The following is a 1,112-nucleotide window of genomic DNA, read 5'->3' as shown; positions in this document are numbered from 1 at the left end:
TGAAAAACTAATTAGAAGCTAAAATCCAAACTAAAAATAAACCAACACTGCTAAGAGCTATAAAATTCCAATCAAGTTTTCATTTCAGGTAAAAAGTGTTGAATTTACTAATTTAATACTGTAAATTAGCATAATACAATGTTATATACCCGTGTAGCTACCATAAGCCATACTTTCCTTATTAGCAAAATTCAAAATAGGAAAAGTTAGGAAATGTCCACAAAATAAGAACAATCAAGTGACTTTGGTCAAGTTCTTATTTTAAGAAGATTAAAGACTGATACCCACGGCTTTCCTTTTTCGGTTGTGACTGTGATATTGAATAGTTACTTTTTGTCTGGGGCAATCTAGGGATTTGCTGTTTCTTTGATATATTATCAATGGTCCATTCCACCGCGATAAACTGCAACTCTAGTACTAATAGATTTATAATGATTGCTTAAGCTTTATACTTTGTAAGCATTGGAAGACTTCACTCACCTTGTTCAAGTGGTTGGCTTTTAGTTGAAGTAGTTTTCATCTTGAGTGCCTCCCTAACAGACATGTCACAGCAGGAGCCTTTGTTAGTGTCTTGGTCACTGTCAGCCTGATCACTGTCCCCGTGCCCACTGTCTCTCAGGCTGGCTCTTTCTGGGTCCTTAAACGTGGAGCTACTGAAATACATATAAAGAAAAAGAAGAGAAAGTGTTGTCTCTACCAGTTTGAATCTGAAGTGTAGTCTCTTGCAAAGCAATTTTGACATGAATGCAAATGGGGAAGCTGAGAAAGTTATTTAATAGGCCTTACCTTTGAACAAACTGCTGCCTGCTGCCCATGTAATTGGGCTCTGCGGGAAAATTGTCTGTCTGTGAAAGAGAAGGAAAAAAATACGTATAGTTGTACACTGGACAAATCTCCTGCAGAGCAACAAGATTTCCTAGTGGAAAAATGATTAATAATTCAAAAATTCCCTTAATCTTCAGATTTGTACATTTTAATTAAATTGGAAATTGCTGACATGTAATTATGTACTCAGAACAATTAAATGATTCCGGTCCACAAATTACCTGTTAAAGTAAACAATGAGCCTGTCATAACTGGCATTCTCTTTTAGTACCACGATGGATAACATT

At 35.8% G+C, this 1,112-nt stretch overlaps 1 protein-coding gene across 3 annotated transcripts in view; it reads right to left on the bottom strand.

The window, feature by feature from the left end:
- The window catches only part of PCDH17 (protocadherin 17), a 143,474-nt gene that overhangs the window by 100,204 nt on the left and 42,158 nt on the right, over positions 1–1,112 (bottom strand). For 2 of the 3 annotated variants that reach the window (XM_012647903.1, XM_012647904.1), the window contains exons 2-3: positions 787–845; positions 481–653 (exon numbers count right to left, since the gene is read on the bottom strand). In XM_012647903.1, coding sequence (XP_012503357.1) covers positions 481–653; positions 787–845 — 232 coding nt within the window. Of the gene's footprint in view, positions 1–476; positions 654–786; positions 846–1,112 lie in introns of all 3 variants that reach the window. The other variant, XM_012647905.1, reaches the window with a different exon arrangement.

The sequence above is a fragment of the Propithecus coquereli genome, unplaced genomic scaffold (assembly GCF_000956105.1).
Source record: "Propithecus coquereli isolate 6110/MARCELLA unplaced genomic scaffold, Pcoq_1.0 Scaffold276, whole genome shotgun sequence".
Lineage (NCBI taxonomy): Eukaryota > Metazoa > Chordata > Mammalia > Primates > Indriidae > Propithecus > Propithecus coquereli.
This window is presented reverse-complemented; position numbering and strand designations above follow the sequence as displayed.